The 19,028-nt window shown below is 39.0% G+C and overlaps 3 protein-coding genes across 3 annotated transcripts; 1 reads left to right on the plus strand and 2 right to left on the minus strand.

The window, feature by feature from the left end:
• Positions 1–42: 42 nt before the first annotated feature.
• Positions 43–6,750, minus strand: sde2 (SDE2 telomere maintenance homolog (S. pombe)). The gene is made up of 7 exons (XM_079413344.1): positions 5,437–6,750; positions 5,200–5,317; positions 4,819–4,930; positions 4,507–4,676; positions 1,958–2,063; positions 1,374–1,857; positions 43–748 (listed from the first exon to the last, which is right to left on the minus strand). Exons 1-7 carry the CDS (start codon positions 5,536–5,538, stop codon positions 533–535), a joined length of 1,308 nt encoding a protein of 435 aa, XP_079269470.1. The 5' UTR covers positions 5,539–6,750; the 3' UTR covers positions 43–532.
• Positions 6,537–8,005, plus strand: LOC306867593 (small ribosomal subunit protein bS1m-like). The gene has a single exon (XM_079413345.1). The coding sequence runs from the start codon at positions 6,743–6,745 to the stop codon at positions 7,259–7,261; it is 519 nt and encodes a 172-aa protein (XP_079269471.1). The 5' UTR covers positions 6,537–6,742; the 3' UTR covers positions 7,262–8,005.
• On the minus strand, positions 7,623–18,057 carry capn1b (calpain 1, (mu/I) large subunit b; the record flags this gene model as incomplete). Its single annotated transcript, XM_079413346.1, has 21 exons — positions 7,623–8,394; positions 8,531–8,589; positions 8,683–8,796; positions 9,871–9,949; positions 10,043–10,111; positions 10,225–10,289; positions 10,370–10,427; positions 10,506–10,571; positions 10,703–10,742; positions 10,875–11,086; positions 11,475–11,486; positions 11,579–11,748; positions 11,834–11,994; positions 13,309–13,383; positions 13,468–13,553; positions 13,641–13,724; positions 13,827–13,995; positions 14,766–14,899; positions 15,561–15,679; positions 16,800–16,869; positions 17,812–18,057. 21 exons carry the CDS (start codon positions 18,055–18,057, stop codon positions 8,368–8,370), a joined length of 2,115 nt encoding a protein of 704 aa, XP_079269472.1. The 3' UTR covers positions 7,623–8,367.
• Positions 18,058–19,028: the final 971 nt, after the last annotated feature.

The following is a 19,028-nucleotide window of genomic DNA, read 5'->3' on the forward strand; positions in this document are numbered from 1 at the left end:
AGATACATGATAGAGTAATAAAAGCAAAAAACAGGACACACAATTGTGCAACAATATTTTACTTAATAAAGTCAAGAGGAAAATGGACCAGATCACGTATATAATCAAATACTGTGCAATATGAACAATCTTTTGGACAATAAACGAATCGTTGAATGACTTCCCACCCACATCTTAAACGTATGGCTGATTACCAAAAAGTCTCTGTATATAAAAAAAAAAAAAAAACTATTTACTATGACAATTATCAGAAAGAATTTATTGTACAGATTACAAAAAAAAGTTAACCCGAGTTTCACTTTTTTCTAACAGACAAAAAAAAAAAAATGCCATATATTGTGGACTAAAGTTCAACTTTAATGTCATTCTAATAAAAAAAAATAAAAAATCTAGCACTCATTATTGTCCCAAACTAGGGATTTTTCAAAATTAGGTGTTAGATTTTTACAAACGACACTTTAAACATAACTACAGACATGCCAAACACAAGCAAAGCAAAATGGGTTAAAAACACCGGTTTAAGAAACGCAAGTTATTTCTTCTTGCCCTTGGTGGGTTTGGCCAAGAGCGCAGGGTCAATCTGATCTGGACTCAGTCCTTTGACGGAGAACAGACGCGCAGCCCGTTCCTGCAGCGTTCCTCCACACTTCATCCCTCGTTCCATCAGCTCTTTCTTCAGCCGCTCCAGACCCAAAGCCTCCAGCTGCTCCGGCCCACTCACAGACAGCAGATCCAGCGGACCCTCCACCTGAAGAGAGCAAAAGACCAGTTAGTATTAGGGGTGCGATATTGACAAAAAAATTTCCTGGGGTTTTATCGATAACGATAATTAGACGATATCTTGCTGACTGTGTTATTCTGCTGGTATCTTAAGGACTGATGTGGACAGCTTGACTCCTAAAGTTTTTGATATTCGTCATATTCTGTGTGGTGGTCAGTTCACACTGATAGAAATTAAACTTTTCCAATAAGTTTAAACTGATTTTTACATTTTATGGGCATTTTACCTTTATAAAGCCATTTTTATCCATTATCTTTTGAGTCAAATTATTACATTTAATCAGTGTAGAATTAGAATAAGACATTTGGGCTGTTACCAAGCAAATGAAATCAGTATCAACAAAATTCATCTTTGCAATGCAGAGGAAACACAGAAGCTGCACCTGAAGTGGCATGTAGATGCATTTACACACAGTTTAATGCAGAACATGAATGGATTTAACCTGTACTTACAGAAATGTGACCCTGGACCACAAAACTAGTCTTAAGTGTAAATTTTTTATAATGTGCATATATATATATGGCCCAGTAGTGCCATATATATATCCCTTCTAGCCTCAACCACAATCCACTTCAGAAGCAGAACATCTCACCTCTTCCTGTGCCTGACTGCTCTCGGCTGGGCTGCTTGGTGCTTCTGTGGGCTCAACCTGCGATTTATCCTCTTCGCTGGAAGCGTTTTGGCTGGTTTCAGCTGTACACTCCTTTTGCACCTCCTCCTCCACCTGTGTTGGGGAGCTTGGTGCGGGACTCTGGGAGGATTTATCCTCTTCGATGCTGCTGTTTTCACTGGTTTCTGCTGTACACTCCTTTTTGGCATTCCTCGGCACCTCCTCCTCCAACTGTGTTGGGGAGCTCGGTGCGGGACTCTGGGAGGAGGAGCTGCTAGAGCTGCTGGACTGGTCCTGAGGGTCTGTCCTGTCACTCCGCCTGGTGTCAGAAGGTGAGATGTTCACAGTCGGTTTGGGAACGTCCGAACTGCGTGAAGCCCCAGAGGTGGACGGAGAAGCCTCGCTGTCACTGTCATCACTTCCTTCACCAGAGCTGCCCATCTCCTCCAGTCCTCCGAGGCCAGTCCTAGTGGATTAAACAAATGCATGTTACAGTTAGCGATTGAATTTAGTGATTCTAGTCTGCAAGATTAGCATTTTCTTCTACACATGTGAAATCAGCTCACCAGAAACATTTCTTCTTTGCTTTCTTTTCACTGTCGGCTGGTGTTGGACGCTTATGACTCGGCCCCTCATCCGCCTTGACGAGACCACTAGAGGAAGCCTGCATGCCTGCAAGAATAGAAAACGTTTACCTTTACTGTCAATAATAGGTTAATAATAATAATAATAATGTCAATAATTAGGTTTGGGAAACACACTTGAATATTTACAATATGCAATATTAATGGGGGTGTCAAATCAATTAATCACGATTAATCGCATCGTAAACCAGTCTTAAGTGTCAATTTTTCAAAATTGAGATTTATACAAAGCTAAATAAATAAATCAACAAAATTCATCTTTGCAATGCAGAGGAAACACAGAAGCTGATTTTTAAAGAATTTATTTGCAAATTATGGTGGAAAATAAGTATTTGGTCAATAACAAAAGTTAATCTCAATACTTTGTTATATACCCTTTGTTGGCAATGACAGAGGTCAAACGTTTTCTGTAAGTCTTCACAAGGTTTTCACACACTGTTGCTGGTATTTTGGCCCATTCCTCCATGCAGATCTCCTCTAGAGCAGTGATGTTTTGGGGCTATCGCTGGGCAACACGGACTTTCAACTCCTTCCAAAGATTTTCTATGGGGTTGAGATCTGGAGACTGGCTAGGCCACTCTAGGACCTTGAAATGCTTCTTACGAAGCCACTTCTTCATTGCCCAGGAGGTGTGTTTGGGATCATTGTCATGCTGAAAGACCCAGCCACGTTTCATCTTCAATGCCCTTGCTGATGGAGGGAGGTTTTCACTCAAAATCTCACGATACATGGCCCCATTCATGCTTTCCTTTACACGGATCAGTCGTCCTGGTCCCTTTGCAGAAAAACAGCCCCAAAGCATGATGTTTCCACCCCCATGCTTCACAGTAGGTATGGTGTTCTTTGGATGCAACTCAGCAATCTTTCTCCTCCAAACACGACAAGTTGAGTTTTTACCAAAAAGTTATATTTTGGTTTCATCTGACCATATGACATTCTCCCAATCCTCTTCTGGATCATCCAAATGCTCTCTAGCAAACTTCAGACGGGCCCGGACATGTACTGGCTTAAGCAGGGGGACACGTCTGGCACTGCAGGATTTGAGTCCCTGGCGGCATAGTGTGTTACTGATGGTAGCCTTTGTTACTTTGGTCCCAGCTCTCTGCAGGTCATTCACTAGGTCCCCCCGTGTGGTTCTGGGATTTTTGCTCACCGTTCTTGTGATCATTTTGACCCCACAGGGTGAGATCTTGTGTGGAGCCCCAGATCGAGGGAGATTATCGGTGGCCTTGTATGTCTTCCATTTTCTAATAATTGCTCCCACATTTGATTTCTTCACACCAAGCTGCTTGCCTATAGCAGATTCAGTCTTCCCAGCCTGGTGCAGGTCTACAATTTTGTTTCTGGTGTCCTTCGACAGCTGTTTGGTCTTGGCCATAGTGGAGTTTGGAGTGTGACTGTTTGAGGTTGTGGACAGGTGTCTTTTATAGTGATAACGAGTTCAAACAGGTGTCATTAATACAGGTAACGAGTGGAGGACAGAGGAGCCTCTTAAAGAAGAAGTTACAGGTCTGTGAGAGCCAGAAATCTTGCTTGTTTGTAGGTGACCAAATACTTATTTTACAGAGGAATTTACCAATGAATTCATTAAAAATCCTACAATGTGATTTCCTGGATTCTTTCCCCCCATTCTGTCTCTCATAGTTGAAGTGTACCTATGATGAAAATTACAGGCCTCTCTCATCTTTTTAAGTGGGAGAACTTGCACAATTGGTGGCTGACTAAATACTTTTTTGCCCAACTGTATACTTAAGCAATATATTTCAATGTGATATAAATCATAAATATGAATATATCTGTATACACACACACACACACACTTACGTAAATAAAATGTAGACATTACTCACACATATTATTTAATCACAGACTTTTATTTTATGCAGTTAATCATGATTAATCGATTTGACAGCCCTATTTCAGCCCTAATATGATTAATAATAATAAAGTTAATTACACCTTACAATTACAAATATTTAATATGAATTTTAATTAACTATAATTGTATATAATATTATTAGAATATTAATGACAATACTAAATAAATATAATATTTAATATATAATTTACATAGTTTAAGCTAATTTCATTTAACACCTTTCTAGGAAATAAAAATCATTTTCAGAATTGAAATATTATTACTGTTTTTGGCTATAAAATCAAGCAATGTGAAATTACTTGAACTTGTGAGTATGAGAATATTAAACAAGGAAATATTTTAGTTTAATGTAGTCTCTAATTTTAATCTCCGTTCAAAACAATTCTGATTCAAAATGTGATTCAAGTGAATTTAGGTGGTGTATTTAAATGAATTCAAAAGATAATGGTGCAGTGAAACTAAATATGTAAATAGGATGAAACTAAATATGTAAATAATGCTGTTTATCATTCTCCAGTGTGTAAATATACTCTAGCACTACTATAAGACAGTAGATGTGTGTAATTTTATATATGAAATGAATTCAAGTTACCTTTCAATACAGAGTCCTCTAGTCTCTCTGAGAGGTCGTGGCACTGCTGTTCATAATCAGTGTCTGTGAAATAATGTTTGGGCTCTGCCAATTTCCTCTGAATCCGCTCCAGACGACGCTGCTCCTTCTCTGCCTCTCGATCCGCCTGCTTTTTCAGCCAATCTGCCATTCTACAAACAAACATACAAATTCAATTATTCACACAATAAGCCGACTTAATGGTGGAGCAGAGAACACCAAATCCATAACAATTCAGTCAATTAAGTAGATAATCAAAGCATGCTAAATGGATACGGTAATGCTCAGCATTACTGTTTCTCATGATTGACGTCTCTCAGTCTCCTTCCACTCAGATCTCTACAGGCCTCACGGTTAGTGGTCTTTTCGATTTGTGCACCCAGAGCCCTCAACATAGAGCCAAATCCTACAAAAAGAACAAAACATTTATCAATAACATTTAAATGCTCAAAACTTCTATCAAATTTAAAAGAAACACTAAAAGAGAAAACAAACACATCTTTAAACATGCTTTTATGATTGGGTCCAAATTGTAAAGGTGTCCAAAAAGGGACATATTTACACGAAAGAATAACTTAAGCAGTATTCTATCATATATCAACAACCCATCATGTTCTTATATTTACAAGCTTCAAAGATGGGATCAGTAGTGCTGCTCTGGACTAGTCTGTTTACCTCCTTTGCCTCCACATAACCGAGGCTCCACACGGTACACAACTCCAGCCTGAAGAGAGTCGTTCCTGTGAGATACGCGGCCATTACTCTTCACATACACATCCGCGGAGGAGGCACCCTGAGACAAATAACACATATTTCAGGTTGTTTGAACCATAATGATCATCATCAAAATCAAACAGTATAATCCTGAGTTCAAATATCAGGCTTCGTGAAGGTTTGAATACTGTAACTCACCTCTTTAACGGCAAAATGATCGATAAGATCGCTGACAGTCGAGCCCGGGGGTACAGTAAGGTTATTAAACCTCAAATTTGGTGAAACTACAAAGAGCTCCATGTTTTCTTCTCCTCTGTTGTCGAAGACGTGCTTATAAACTTCCGGGAAAATGCGTTAGCTTCTTCTTCTTTGGTATTTTGGCGTATTCCGCTCATACCGCCACCTACTGTTTTCATTCACATATGGATGATAGTCCCGTCTATATTCATATTTTATTTGACATTATTGTTAGTTTTATTTCAAGCTCCCATGCCAGAAAACTCCCAGCTTGTGTGTTCCTCTATTCATTTGTTTTATTTATTTATTTACGTTGTCAAATCCCACATTCATAGTAAAATAACCCATCATGTAGAGAAATATATCCAGGCTACTTTATCTTAAAAGATTTCCAAAAATTAAAACGGTAAACCCACGCTGCACGTTTAATTTATTTTGTTAAAGGAAGCAACGCATTTTGTCGATACGTAATATTTTATTATTAGCAGTAGCGTATTATATTTTTGGTGAAAATCCTACCTTTTCCCACCCTTACGAAAATTAACCATATTTTTACTACAAATTAAAAAACAAAAAACATGGTTATGTTATATCATGAACCATTTGTTTTTATTTGCTACACCAACCATAGTTTAACTTGGTTTAGTTTAAGCTAGTCCCAGACTAAAATGCATGTTTGAGCCGTCTCAACTGAACATATCTTAAAATGTGTCATTGTCCTCTGTCAAGATGCACACCTTAATGTTTTCTTCCAAGGCATTTCTGTATAAGTTACTTAAATATTTTAATTTAAATAAGGCCTAGTCCTGGCTTAAGCTAAACCCGGCCTTAGAGCCGGTTCCACAGAGGTTAGGTTAAGCCAGGATTAATTAGTAAGTTCAATTAGGACATTTAAGTACACTGTAGAAAGCTATTTTTGTAGGAGATTCTCAACTTTTTGTTGTATAAACAAATCTGCTGAAGCTGGTTGCCTTAAAATTTTAAGTTGGCTGAACTTTTAAAGTGTAGCTTTTATAAATATGCCGTGTATAAATCATTACTAGTGTGCATCTTGAGGCAAAACAATGAATCTGAGATATTTAAAGATCACTCTTTCAGTTGAAATAACCCAGACATGCATTTTAGTCTGGGACCAGGCTTAAGACTTGTTTGTGAAACTATAATAAAACCATGGTTAATTTTCGTAAGGGCACGTTTCCAGTGAAAACCCCACAAGATCTGATTTTGAAAAGTTCCCAGCGTGCTCTGCTGCGTGTGACGTTTCAACATGGCGTCGCTCTGCAAGGTGATGTACAACGTGAGCTTCAGATCATCTTTACTATCAAAACACTGCGTTTTTACCTCGCTCAGATCATTGTGCAGCTCAGATGCGAGCGGTGGAGATAATAAAACACCTGCGAGGGTGAAGAGCGGGTTCGCAGCCGCATTTGAGCAGCATTCAGACCTGCGGCAGAGCGGCGAGCAGAGCTCCGGGGACGAGACCTCCTTCGCGTCGCTCCTGCGGCGCTCCGCGCTCATGCAGATGGGTCCGGCCAAAGACAAGATCGTCGTCGGGAAGATCTTTCATATCGTCAGTGACGATCTGTATATCGATTTCGGCGGGAAGTTCCACTGTGTGTGCAAGAGGCCCTCCGCGGACGGACAGAAGTACCAGCGGGGCAGCAGGGTGAGGCTGAGGCTGGAGGATGTGGAGATGACCTCGCGGTTCCTCGGAGCGACCGTCGATACGACGCTGCTGGAGGCAGACGCCACTCTGCTGGGACTCATGGAGAGCAAGACGGCGTAGTAGTTGCCATTGGTCCTCAGACTGAACGATATGTGTGAACGAATGGACTCTATATTGTGTACGAGATATAAAATTTAATATTGCACTACCACGGATTTTATCTATCTCATCCATTTATGTATAATTCTCTCTTTATATATACTGTATATATATTAGGGAATATATAATGGGGAACATTTCATATACATGGGAAATATATGTATACACACACACACACACTATGGAAGCTCTTTCACACCTTGGATAAAAAAAACTAAATAAATAACTTCTATGAATAAATAGGTAAAAATTCAGAATTATGACTCTCACAATTGTTTACTTCCATGTGGTTCCACAATGGTAATTGCGTCTTTATATTTTTCAATTCACAATTTTTATTTTTATTTTGCAATTGTGAGTTTATATCTCAGTTACAAACTTGTATCTCTCAATTCTGAGTTTATATATAGTTCAGAGATTATTTCTTGGAATTGTGAGAAAAAAAGGTCTGAATTGGGAGATTTAAACTCAGAATTGCAGGGGGAAATGCAATTCATCAGCCATTGAAAAGCCATAACATACCAAGAAGTTAAGTTTATTCTTTATTTTCACTTCCCTAATTTAAGAAGCAGCACAAAAGATCTAGTGTAGCACAATTCCCTGAATATACTGTAAGAACTTGAGTTATTTTTCATATAAACAATTGCACAGCAAATCACAGTGATCATAAATGCTATCAAAATCAAGATTAAATAAAAATTGCATATCTTTAAATATCAAGGTCCTAATGGTGCAAACTTCAAATGCTTAATTAAGCTACATATGCAAGGTACAGTAAAATAACCTACAGCATAAGGTTAGTGGCATGCACTTAGTTGCTCTCTGAAATGCTGCAATATATTTTTCTGTTAACATTTAGTGCTTCGTAATTGATAAACGCATCTTGCATAATGACGATATCCATTTTTTAATCAAAAAGCATATAGTGCCATAGGCTCTTGTGGTTGGATGTGTTTTAAGACAGAATGCACTGTATTGCTCAGGCATCTTTGGGTGTAATGGCTTAAAGCTGCAGTTGGGGGAGTGATTTTGGCCCTTCTAGTCCAGCATGATATGATCTTCACACATCAACCACACATGGTCAGATACAGCCACTGTAGGAGAGAGCAAATGATTTCATTGCATTTTCTGGAGAAAATAATATACAATATTAAGTTTTAATGCATTACTAATATAACATTCCACCATTTCAAAAAAGTATAGTTGAACAGAAGGTAAGACATGACCCACCTCACTAACATTGAACTCTGCAATGCCTGAGCCGTCTTTGTCCAGCTCTTTAAAAGTCCCTGTTGAAGACGGCATGTTTAACAAGTCATTTTAGTTAAACGTTAGCAAATAAATTTTTTTTGCAAAAAGAATTAGATGTGTAAATGACGTACTGAACATGGCCTCCAGTCTGACCAGGCAACAAACAAAATTGTCGAAGTCAATCGTATCTCCATCAGAATATCGCGCCACAATTACTTGATGCAGCTTGTTATTGAGTTTAAAACCTGAAAACAAAGAAAAGGCATCATTTTAAGCCTTTGACTTTGAATTAAACTACCGATCTCAGATCAGTTTTATATATTTGTATACATTTTTTATGCAACACATTTATAATTTAAAGGAAGAGTAGTATTTTATAGTCTCTTATTAGCCTGTAGGGCCAAGCTCTCCATAGAACAAGCAAAACAAGCCTTGAAAATTAATAAAAGAACACATTATACACACACTCCATACTTTAAGGCATTAGGTTATTATTAATTGCATTTAATAGATTATACTATAAATAAAATAACTGTAGTGTGTTTATAAAAGCTGTTTTATGCATGAGTTTTTGTTGCATTTACACAAATTTTGACCAGTAGGTCTCCCAGCGTAAGGTCTTTCGAGCGCTTCAAAATAGTGAATCATTTTGCAAAGCAGTTGGTTAAATTGATTCAAAGCTTCGTTTAGTTCTCCCACCACTAGGTTAAACGTAAACTTAATTTGAAATCCTAAAATCGACCAGTCAGTGGCGGTGTTAGTAAACGTATGAACCGGGGCCTGGTTCATAAAACAAGTTGAACAAATAAGTCAGGCTTATTTCAGTTAGTCTGACTTATTTTGAACCAAATCAACTGATAATAAGTCAAGCTAACTGAAATACACCTGGCTTATTTGGTAAACTTGTTTTATGAAACAGTTCACTTCAGTAAATAAAAAACACACGGCACCATCAATGTAGTCCGATTCACAAACTAATCACTCTTATCACGAACTGGTTCTTTTTAGTGAATCAAAAACATACAGCGTGACCAGTGTAGCCAGATTCACAAACAAATTATTCTTATTAACCGTTTTTTAAACATAAATCCCAATCAGTTAAGTCTGATTCCTAAAATAATTGCTCTTATGAACTGGTTCTTCGTAGTTAATCAAAACATACAGCCTTGACTTTCAAAAACCATGCGTAAATAAACCAAAATATACCAAATTAATCAAAATGATTTAGAATCAGATTTTAATCAAATCTGGATCAATACTCCTCCTTAATATCTATGGTCAAAGACTGCACAAAGTGAACATTAAAAACTCTTTATTACCAGCTGACTCCACAGCGAGGCGCATTTCATACGAGCTCATTGTGCCAGATTTATCCAGATCAAACTGTCTAAAAATGCCCTGCAAATGAAAAAAATGAGTGAGTTGCCACCATACTATTCATATGATGTAGGGAAGGTTATGTGGCGAGTGATGCACCAGTCAGTTTCTCACCAGCCACTTCCTGATTTTATTCCACAGAATCTGGAACTCCACAATTCCCAGCCGAGCACTGCCATCTTTCTGAGTTTGATCAGTCAAGGCCAACAAAATCAACCAAAGGATCAATAATCAGATGAAATATATACACTTTTAGATAAGCAAAAGTTGCTTAGCATTTTATTATCTAAGGATACATCCATCAGGCTGACCATGCACCTACACGCCTCCAAACTGAACCCATCTGTCTTCAAGTCCCTGTCTGAAGAACACAGAAGAGCGAAGGTATTTCTCAAGTACACAGACCAGACATGAACACTTAAAAGTGTCAGCTGAGCTTACGTTTGCCAACAACTCGGTTCAGAATGGTCCTGAGCTCATGAACTGAAATCTCCATGTCCTACAAGAGAGTTTAGATCAAGTTTAATCTAATGGAATACACAATGATATTAATGAGAACAGATAGACAGAAACACACCTCTCCAGATAGCTGCGCAAACATTTTTTTAAAAGAGTCTTCCATGTTCTCTTCTGAAACCTCCTCCTGTGGATAAGAAATGTAGATTTTTGAAGAAGAAGAAGAAAATGTGAGCAGTGTGTGTTTTATTGGTGGTTTTCAGGTGTGGTAGGTAAGGTTATTTAAGTGTTTTATTTAAATAACAGAAAAGTCCTTACTTCATCTTCCAGGTTAAATGAAATCTCATCATCCATTTCTCTAAAAAACAAAACAAAAAAAGAGAAAGAAAGAAAGAAACATTTTCTCTCTACTGTGAAGCGATGCCGCACAATTACAAAAACAACAACACATAAGCTTTGTTTATTTTAGTTAAACAGTCAAGTCACTTACTGAGTTTCTGATTGTTTCTCAGTGAAGACTCGCAGGACGAAATCGGCCTCTTTTCCGGGCGCAAAAGTGGAAGGGACTATGAGATACTCGCCAGGTGGCAGCTTCAGTCGTGTGCTGACTTCCCGCAGATTAATGAAGGTTTCTGAGCGCGCGCAGGATGAGTGACGCAAGAAAAAGTCCTTCTTGAGGTGAACGCTCGAGGTACCACGAAACTAAGTAACAGAAGAAATTAAGAGTTTATATCACAAGTTGTTCGCTTTCAAAACATTTAGAAATCGAATGCAATTTAGAGGTGAAGGGTGTGATTTCTGCATAACCAAATAGATTTGAAAAATAATTGTTTTCGAACAGGTTTCCTGAACATTTGCCTGTCTGTCATTGGCCAGTAAAATTAGTAGCTCTGCCCCAACCTCATGCCATTGGTTGAGCCACTGTTGCTATGCTGTGTTGGCGAAAAACTCCAGAGACACAGTCTTTATATATTTAGGGAAAATCAACCAACAAATGGCTTAAAATTAAAGTCTAAATAAAAGCATATTACAAGCAAGCATTTTAACACACTTCACCTTAAATGAATTTAATACTTAAAAGATTCCATACCTCTTCTGGGACCTAAATAGAAACAGGAATGAAAGACAAGAAATTAGTCAACAATGATATTTAACAAAGTTTGTGATTGTTGTATCTCGCTATTGTCCTCCAACCTCATATAAGGCAAAGCCAATGGTGTGCATGTCCTGTCCTTGCTTGCGGAAACGTCGCCTGTCCTTCTGCATCAAGGCCACCAGGAAGCTGCAGGCAACCTCATCATCCTCAGGATCATCATCTTCCTCTAGCAGCGTGATCTTATATTGAGGGTTTATCCAGAATGTATCTGACAACAAAAAAAGACAAGTGTGTAATGCAGTATGTCTTAGCTGATGCATAAGTTTAATTGGGACTGTGTGAAGGGATCTCACTGGGGTGGTTCCTGCAGCCCCCTGCAGTACTTCCTCTCCTCCAGGTGCCATTAAACTTAATCGTGTTCCAGAAATTTAGAGAATCTTCACTCAGAGCGTCTGGCGTGAGGTTACAGATCTCCAGACGAGAAAATTGACGTTTGAACTCCTGAAAGGACATCCTGAAGTGGCCAGAGAACAGAGCGTCAGTAAAATTATGTGAAGGGAAATAGAAATGATAATTTAGTAAACAGAACCTGAAGAAGTTGATTCCAGACAATGATTCCAGTAAATCTTATACAATCAGAGCCGATCCTCGCTATACGCAGAATACGCAAGCTGCGTAGGGCCCCCGAAATACCAGGGGGCCCCTTGCTCTCAAAGATGATTTCATTTTAGTTTCGTTTTTGAATTTGGCCAGCGGTTATGAAAACCTGAATGATCATTTATTTTAATGCGGAGCGCTGTCGCCCTTTCTACGTAAAAATCTGTCAAATCATGTGACGTGAATGTCGTAAAGTCTCTTGCTCGAGACTAAAAAAATGACCTGAAAGCATAGCAAGCCGCGGAAGAGACACTGTTTCTCAAGCGCTTTCCGCGAGCGCGATTCGAGGCGGAGTGAACACAGACAAATGCAACAAAATCACGCCACCCCCAGAAGTGTAGGATCGGCTCTGTATACAATTTTTACAATATATAGTTTACATAAAAATTTTTTTTTAAAAATCAATGACTAAAAGACTAAACAAAAACATGATGATTAAACCTACAGAAGAGTCACTAGCCACTTTCACACAGTAATACCAGTAAATTGCCATAAAATGACTGGAACGACTTTACCGTTAAATTAAAAAATGAGTGGTTCACACAGGCAACAACGTTATGTCTTTTTTCCAAAAAAACACCATTCACACATCGGTTTCAAATTACCGGTAAATTCTGTGACATTATTAACCAGAAATGACCTCTAAACGGCTGCACCTCCCAGTGTTGTGTTTGAAAACGTGGAGGGGTACACGTTTTTGAAGATGTTTTAATTTTTGTGTCAGACGTTCTCATACCAGTAAATTGCCGGAACAATTTTACCGGTATTTTTTAAAAGGTCCTGTTCACACGTGATCTCTTTTTACTGGCAATTTACCAGTAATTTTCCAGTGAAGTCTGTATGTGTGATAGGGGCTTGAATCAGTATCAGTGAATGAATCCAAACAAGCCATTTTTTTTGTGAACAGAACCAAGGATTTAAGTGATTGGAATAAACAAAAATCCTCATGTTTAGCAGTCCCAGCTCTTCTGGGATGTGTAGTAGTTTGGTAATCAAGGTAATAGACACTTCAGTTCATGCAGGGGAATCCAAAACTTTGGAGTCGACTCTCGATTGCCAACATCTCAGAATCAAAGAATTTATTCTTTTTGGGAGTGACTCTCAACCCTAATACAGAGCGCATTGTTAAAGGTGTGAGAACCATAAATATCCAATTTCTGTGGAGATTTACCAGAACTCGCCATCTTCCATGTGATTGTTCATTTCCTCTCTCTCTGCTGGATCAATCCCATCCCACTCAGAAGAACTGGAAATTAAGTATAAGCGTTACACTATGAGCAAGTCCTGTATGAGAAAGTCTATTCGAATTCATTCTGATTGGTTGACTCACTTGTCACTCCAAGCCCCTGTCCATTCAACTTGCCCCCAAGGGTTTCGGATGCGGATCAGCCTCTCTCTGCTACCACGGAAATTCACCTAAAATTAAAACAACAAGAGTCTGATGCAAATAGTTAAAATGGTAAATTAATGAGCTCCAGATAAATTTTAAGAGGTGATCCTGACCTCTCTGAGACCCGTGACGGAGTATGCATGCCCCTTCACCAGCTTCTTAAAGGTTACAGCCTCCATATCTAAGGCACTGGTGATCTACCAGACAAATGCACTCAAATTACACAAACAAATGAGTAAATGGATCCATAAATGCTGCGTTGCGTCTCCAGGCCTGTAGTAGGCGCTGTGGAGACTCACATCAATAGAGCAGCCCAACAGTGAGCCTCTCTCCAAGGCTTTGGCAATGACGCGGTGCAAGTCTTTGGGAGCTTTAGGCAGCTCGTACATCTCGGCCACTCCACCTGTGAAGTCCTCAAAGCCTTCGGTGGTGGACCCTCCTGACAGAGCTTCATATGAGCCATTCAGCCTACGGGCACATTCGCACATGTTATGGTCCCTATGACTTGCTGCATCCCAATTCGCATACTACCCGTCCTAAATAGTAAAAATAGTATTCGGAAATAGAATTAGTATGTCCCAAATCATAGTATGTTTAAAAAGTATGCCAAAGATTCCCGGATGGTCTACTACTTCCAATTAGAATTCGAAGATGCACACTCTAACGGCTAATATTGCCCACAACACATTGTGCTGTGGACGAGGACTCGATTAGAACTACAAACATGGCGGATATGCACGACCGACAGACAGGTAGAAAAAGGGATTTGAGTGATAAATAATCAATGTCTAACCTGATGAAAAATATTTGTTTAATGTTATCCACGTTATATTTCATCTGCAGCAACACTGTGAACTTTTTTTAATGATATGTTTGGTCATTAACTTTGAAATGCATCATTATGCAGAGTTATCGGAATGAAAGACCCGCGATGTGCTTCTTTATTGCTCTGAAATACGGTAGGGAACCAAATTAAATGAAATGTGGATGATGTTAACTGTGACAAGATGATTGACAGGGCAGTTTAAACAATTACAGGATGCACGTAACTAAGCAACAATGAAGCAGCTATGATGAAGTAGTATGTTCCAAAGCGTGCCTACTATTCTGCTACATACTCAAAAGTATGTACTTTTTCTTCACAAAAAGAGTACATACTTTTAGGGCGTAGTACAAGTAGGCGAATTGGGATGCAGCAACTGTTATTTACAAAGAAAGAGAGAGAGTAAGAGACTCACTTGGCATAGGCTTTTTCCAGCAGGGCGCTCCAAAACTCATTCCCCTCTGCTGAGTGAACAAACATCAGCTCTTTATCCTTCACAGGCAAACGGTCATCAATCACGACATCCACCCACTCGCCAAACTGCCAGAACTGCACAACATGGGAAAAACATATTATCAAAACAAATGTTATGATATATATGTATATTAAATAAACAGTTTACCCAAAAACTAAAATTTGCTGAAAAATGACTCTCCGTCAGACCATCCAAGATGGAACAGATTTGGAGAAATTTAACATTACATCGATTGCTCACCAAATGGATCCTCTGCAGTGTATGGGTCAGAATGAGAGTCCAAACAGCTGATAAAAACATAGTCCAGCCAAAAGCAATGGTTTGAAGTTAATGATGAATTTCTTTACAAACACGCAGTTTTTCACTTAGAAGTTAATTAATGGACTGGAGTGGTGTGGATTATTGTGATGTTTTTATCAGCTGTTTGGACTCTCATTCTCACGGCACCCATTCACTGCAGAGGATCCACTGGTGAAGTGATGAAATGCTACATTTCTCCATATCTGTTTCCATGAAGAAATACACTCATCCACATTTTGGATGGCCTGAGGGTGAGTAGATTTTTAGCAAATCTTTACTTTCGGGTGAACAATTCGTTTAATAAAAATGAATGTTTTATAGTTCTAAAATATTAAAATAGTAAATGATCAAAAAAGAATGAAAAGCATAAGTTTAAGAACTTTGTATTTGTATTGTATCTGCTAATGTGTCATTCATTAACAGTCGGCTGTGCACCTGGAAGTGGAAGATCCCGGCGTACTGGTCTGTAAAGTTTTGTCCATGTGGTACAACTCTGTGAAGCAGCCTGTCGTTTAAAGTCAGGGACCCAATGGCAGCTAACAGCCAACAGTCACCTGAGTGGAGAAAAATTACCACAGAAAATAATAAAATTATCATGCTAAATATTTGTAAGTAATACAATGCCCCATTAGGGGGAGCCCTCCACCCACAGCCAAAAAGGGGGTGGAGAATGTGTTTGTACAACGAGATAACAGCACAGTTTCTGTATTGTACATTAACTCTGGATAAAAGCTGCTTTATCTCAAACACCCTTGTCAAAGCCAAACCCCATTGGCTGTGGAGGCTTGAACCACGTCATGAGGTTTTCTGTGTGCTAAATGAGAGCTAAAATGCATTTCTGTGATAAGCTTCGCCATCCTCCTCCACCCAGTGTTTGTGCAAACATACTTTGTTTGGCACTCATGAGTGCACACCCTCCCTCTCTCTCTCTCTCTCTCTCTCACACACCATAAGCTGTGGCTTGCAATCACCAATCCCAGAGTTCTCTAATGCTACACACCCGTGTCTGTGTGACTCACCACTCAGGCATCATGTTTAACCACTCCTCACCAGCCAGGAAACACACACACACACACACACACACACTCATCTGCCCCCCAACACACGTTTCCTCTTAACAGCAACAGAAAACACTTCAAATTGTGATCATAGAGGTGTTATGAATCATATTTTGAATAAGGGGGATTTGCCAGTAGTTCATTCATACAACCAGTGGTCATACAGCCAAAATATATAATATATGCAGTGAAATAAAACATGTAGTTCCAGTTCTAAGTCCATGCATCCATCCGACTGACTATCTACCTATATCTACCTGTAAATCTATCCATCTGTCTTATCTATATTGATTACATTATGTTGACATCCATGCTAATGTGCGATTCACGCTAATATGTCTATATGCTGTATTTCTTCAAATATCTGATACTAAAGTCTAGTTATTTTACTACAAAAGGGGAGACACATGATAACTGGCATGTTCAGAAGAAAGTCTAAGGTTTCTACATTTGTGTGGCAATGTTTGACAGCAGTGTGTGTGAATTTCACAGACACACTCTGTTTTGCTTGGATTTAAGCTGCTTGATCACCCAAACTGCACTGAAGCACAAATGAAGCTAACGTGTGCAAGCATGCACAAACATACACACCCAGGCTAATACAGTACATACTCACCTAGGGCCCCCTGGCAAATATCTGTACGTGTGGCTCCGCCCACTATGAACTGAGGATTGTTTGACAGCTCCTGCGAACATTAAGCAAGCAAACACAACAAATGAGAGCAACACCCAAAGCATGCTACTGACCCGTCAACCTAAAAAAACACACTTCTTTCATGATTTCACATCAACTGTATCTTTAAACATACTTATGCATCTGTGATATGATGTTTTCACTCAATTTCTTTCTGTCAAATGCAAAGTAGTCTAAGTACATGCAGGTATATTGTACAGGTTAGATACTGTCAGTTAAGCTATGAAAATACTGTTTGAGCTTTGAGAAGGACACACAGCCCAATCAAATTAAATTACTTATACAATTTAAATAATTAATTAAATGCTTCAGCATATATAAACAAAACTTCTTTTTTTTTAAGGAGGATGGATATATTTAATTTTTGTCTGTCAATTAGAAAGTAATTTAACTCTCTAAGAGCTAAACTAACCCTAACTTGCACGTTACCTACACTGTTGGAGCCATGGCTTAGTAGTTTTGCATGTGGGAAATGAGCATCTAGCTCACGTAATTTATCAATCTTGATCCTCCAACTTCATTTCCTGGCCTTTCTCTACTCTAACAATCAATACAACTGAAAAATGTCAAAAACGAAAGCAATAACCTTTTCTCAGTAATTAACACCTGAAGTTACACCTTGGGTCTCATATGGGAAATGAGAGTTTGAGTCTAGCTCATGCAGTTTCTCAATCTTGTTCCTCCCATTTCTTTTCCTGTACTCTCTTTTGCATCCCAATCAATTAAAGTTGTGCTAAAAGTAAAAACATGAGATTCGTCTTCGTAGTTAGAACCCATTGTTGTGTCTTAGTTCTAATGAGGGAAATGAAAGTTTGAGTCTAGCTTGTGTAATTTCTGTCGTTGTCCTCCCACTCCATCAATAAGTGTTAAAATGTGCCAAAAATAGTGACTATGCAGTAGCTAGTAGTAATAGGCTGTGCTCTGCGACACTCACAGTGGGCCTTGTCCACTGCACACCGCGTATTTTGGAGGAGTGTGGCGCGAGCTCCTTGAAGCCCAGTGACTGTGGCACGGCAGGGAAGCAGGGGTCCTCAAACAGCCTGCCGCTCTCCAGACACTCTCTCTTCAGCTCCTCGTAGTCCTGGTTCAGGAACTTGACCGCATTGTCATTGCTTCCCATCCCTTCTGCCTGCAGGCGTTCCTTGTAGATACGTGACGACACTCCTCCAATTGAATACATACTGTAGCGCACCAAAATATGGAAGTAGACATTTAAACATGCTTTAATCAAATATAAATCCCATATTTTTCCAAACCCATATCCCTAAGATCACGTTCACTTTTTGTAACATGGAAAAGAGTGGACTCTTCTTGGTTTGCATTCCATAGAAAAGATGAAAGTCGTTCAGGTTTGGAACAACATGAGAAAGAGTAAAATATATATAAATATAATATTACAGAACTATAATTTTTAGATGAACTTCCCTTTAAACGATTATAGCTCCAGGGTTTCTTGTGGGAATCGAACCTGCCACCTTCTGGTTACAAGCCCAGAGCTTTAAACGCTACACCAAACCAAACAAAAGACTCAAAGTGTGTGCATATGGCAGATGGAGACTGCTTACTAGAAGCTAGCACAGAAATAGCACCATCATTCAACAGCGCATTCAATGTCTCTGAGCATTTAGCGCAAAGTGCTGCTGCTAAAAGGCTTATGATGCTTGCTTGTGTTCGCTTATGGTCAGCCATGTTACCATTATTAGTGCAGCAGCGTACATGCAGCTTTTAGTCCAGCTAGCTGAGAGAAATGCCCTCTACAACAGACACTCGATTAGCGCTCTAATGAAGTTGGAGAGAGGTTTACTAATGACTGGCTAATTCCATGTTGTCTTGTAATATGGTTACCCATCATCTCTGCAGAAAAAAAACATTGCCAGACCCTAATTACTTACATGAGCCATGATTTCAGGGATAATGTCCATGAAGGGCAGTTCTCTAAGTGGTAGCTAAAGAAAACCACATAGACCCAGCTAACATAACTATGCTAGCATTGGACATTTAGTTCATTATCATTGCTTTCTGGAACTGCAACCACAGAAAGACAAAGAAGGTGAATATACCTTAGGTTCCTTGTGTGGGCCGCGAGCTTGAGGAGAAAAAGGTCATTTAGAAATATATTGTAGACAGTAGAAGAAATCAGCTCATTGCTAA

Source organism: Barbus barbus, assembly GCF_936440315.1.
Source record: "Barbus barbus genome assembly, chromosome: 49".
Classification (NCBI taxonomy): Eukaryota; Metazoa; Chordata; class Actinopteri; order Cypriniformes; family Cyprinidae; genus Barbus; species Barbus barbus.